The 1467-nt window shown below is 40.6% G+C and overlaps 1 protein-coding gene across 1 annotated transcript in view; it reads right to left on the bottom strand.

Moving 5' to 3' along the window:
• The window catches only part of LOC107554568 (disintegrin and metalloproteinase domain-containing protein 12-like), a 5371-nt gene extending 3936 nt beyond the window's left edge, over positions 1-1435 (bottom strand). Inside the window, exons 1-5 of the mRNA XM_016237131.1 lie at positions 1324-1435; positions 810-979; positions 641-725; positions 408-556; positions 153-330 (exon numbers count right to left, since the gene is read on the bottom strand). Coding sequence (XP_016092617.1) covers positions 153-330; positions 408-556; positions 641-725; positions 810-811 — 414 coding nt within the window. The 5' untranslated portion in view covers positions 812-979; positions 1324-1435. The remainder of the gene's footprint in view (positions 1-152; positions 331-407; positions 557-640; positions 726-809; positions 980-1323) is intronic.
• Positions 1436-1467: the final 32 nt, after the last annotated feature.

Genomic DNA, 1467 nt, shown 5'->3' on the forward strand with positions numbered 1-1467 from the left:
GGTAATTCAACATATTTTGTTCCACACAAGAAAGCAAGTCATACAGATTTGGAAAAACATGAAGGTAAGTAAATGAGTAAATATTCCTTTTAGGAGAACTATCCAATTATGAAGTTGTCACAGTCACTTTTTTCAAACAGGCGTTTTCTTACATCCAGCAGGCCACAGTCACACTCCTCTCCTTTCTCCACGTATAGGTTTCCACAGCGTGGACCTCCCAGAAGACTCTCCGGCTGAGGCACGTTAAACAGACACATTCCACCACCATGCAGTAGACTGAGAGAGAGATCCCGTTCACTGCAGCTGCTGAAGAGCTGACCGGGCATAAACCTGCACATGGGAGCATTTACTGCGTACTGTACGATTTATCACCAGCACTATATTATCAGACAGTCACAAACGCTCACCCAGTGGAGGGCTCCATGATGCAGCCCCCAAGCCGAGGCTCGTTCTGGCACTGGCAGTGCCTGTCGGCTGTATCGTGACTCATTCCCAGGTTGTGACCCAACTCATGTGCCACCGTTGACGCCACACCTAACACGCTCACCAGGTGATCCTACAGTACAGGAAACATGGGGTAATACTAAAAGAAGACTTTTTAGTGCATAAAGGCCAAAATTAAACAAAAGATTTCTCTCACCACATTCACTCCTCCTGACCGATCCTTTGAGCACATGGAGGACTGAGATGCCATGCCGACTGTCGTCCCATCAAATGATTCACCCCTAACATATAAAAGCAAATTATTATTTACCATATTAAATCTGATCAACTGGTGCCTATATTTTCCACAATGCATCTGGACCTACATGATGAGCTGTGCGTTGTCATGCCGTAGTCGTGGTAGAAGCTCCCTGGTCCTCCAATCCAGGAAGCGGTTTAGAGTTTCAGTGGGATTTTTATCCACTTTAATTTTGTCCTGGTCACTCCAGATCTCCAAACCCAGCAGAGCCACACGTACATTCAGCGGCCGGTAGAACTGAGACAGAGAGACAGCCAGTGATTTAAACAAGTATATGTACTTCAGCATATGTATAGTGGCAAGCAGTGTTGTTATTATTAACTAAAACTATAACTAGTAACAACTGTTTTCATACAATATAAATATCAGCTGAAATATTAGAAATGTAGATTTGACAACTAACTGAAATAAAAAGGTGGACGTATGAAAAAAAGATTAAGACTTGACACTAAAGACTGGAATTATGTAAAAAATTTAATTCAGTAATATTACTGTTTTTACTTTGGTGAGCCTAGTAGACTTCTTTCAAAAATGTTTTTAAAAATCTTACAATTTTGATCAGTATATAAAATAAAACTTACCCAGTCTACTTGGTTTGCCACATCCAACAAGCGGTAAATTATGGTTTTATTATTCTTCTGATAATTCAGATACTGTGAGGAAGAAACGCCAAACTCAAAACTGCAACCTTAAAAATTCAGATATTTAGACTGTAAAGCAATTAA

The sequence above is a fragment of the Sinocyclocheilus grahami genome, unplaced genomic scaffold (genome assembly GCF_001515645.1).
Source record: "Sinocyclocheilus grahami isolate Dianchi unplaced genomic scaffold, SAMN03320097.WGS_v1.1 scaffold19.1, whole genome shotgun sequence".
In the NCBI taxonomy this organism is placed as follows: Eukaryota; Metazoa; Chordata; class Actinopteri; order Cypriniformes; family Cyprinidae; genus Sinocyclocheilus; species Sinocyclocheilus grahami.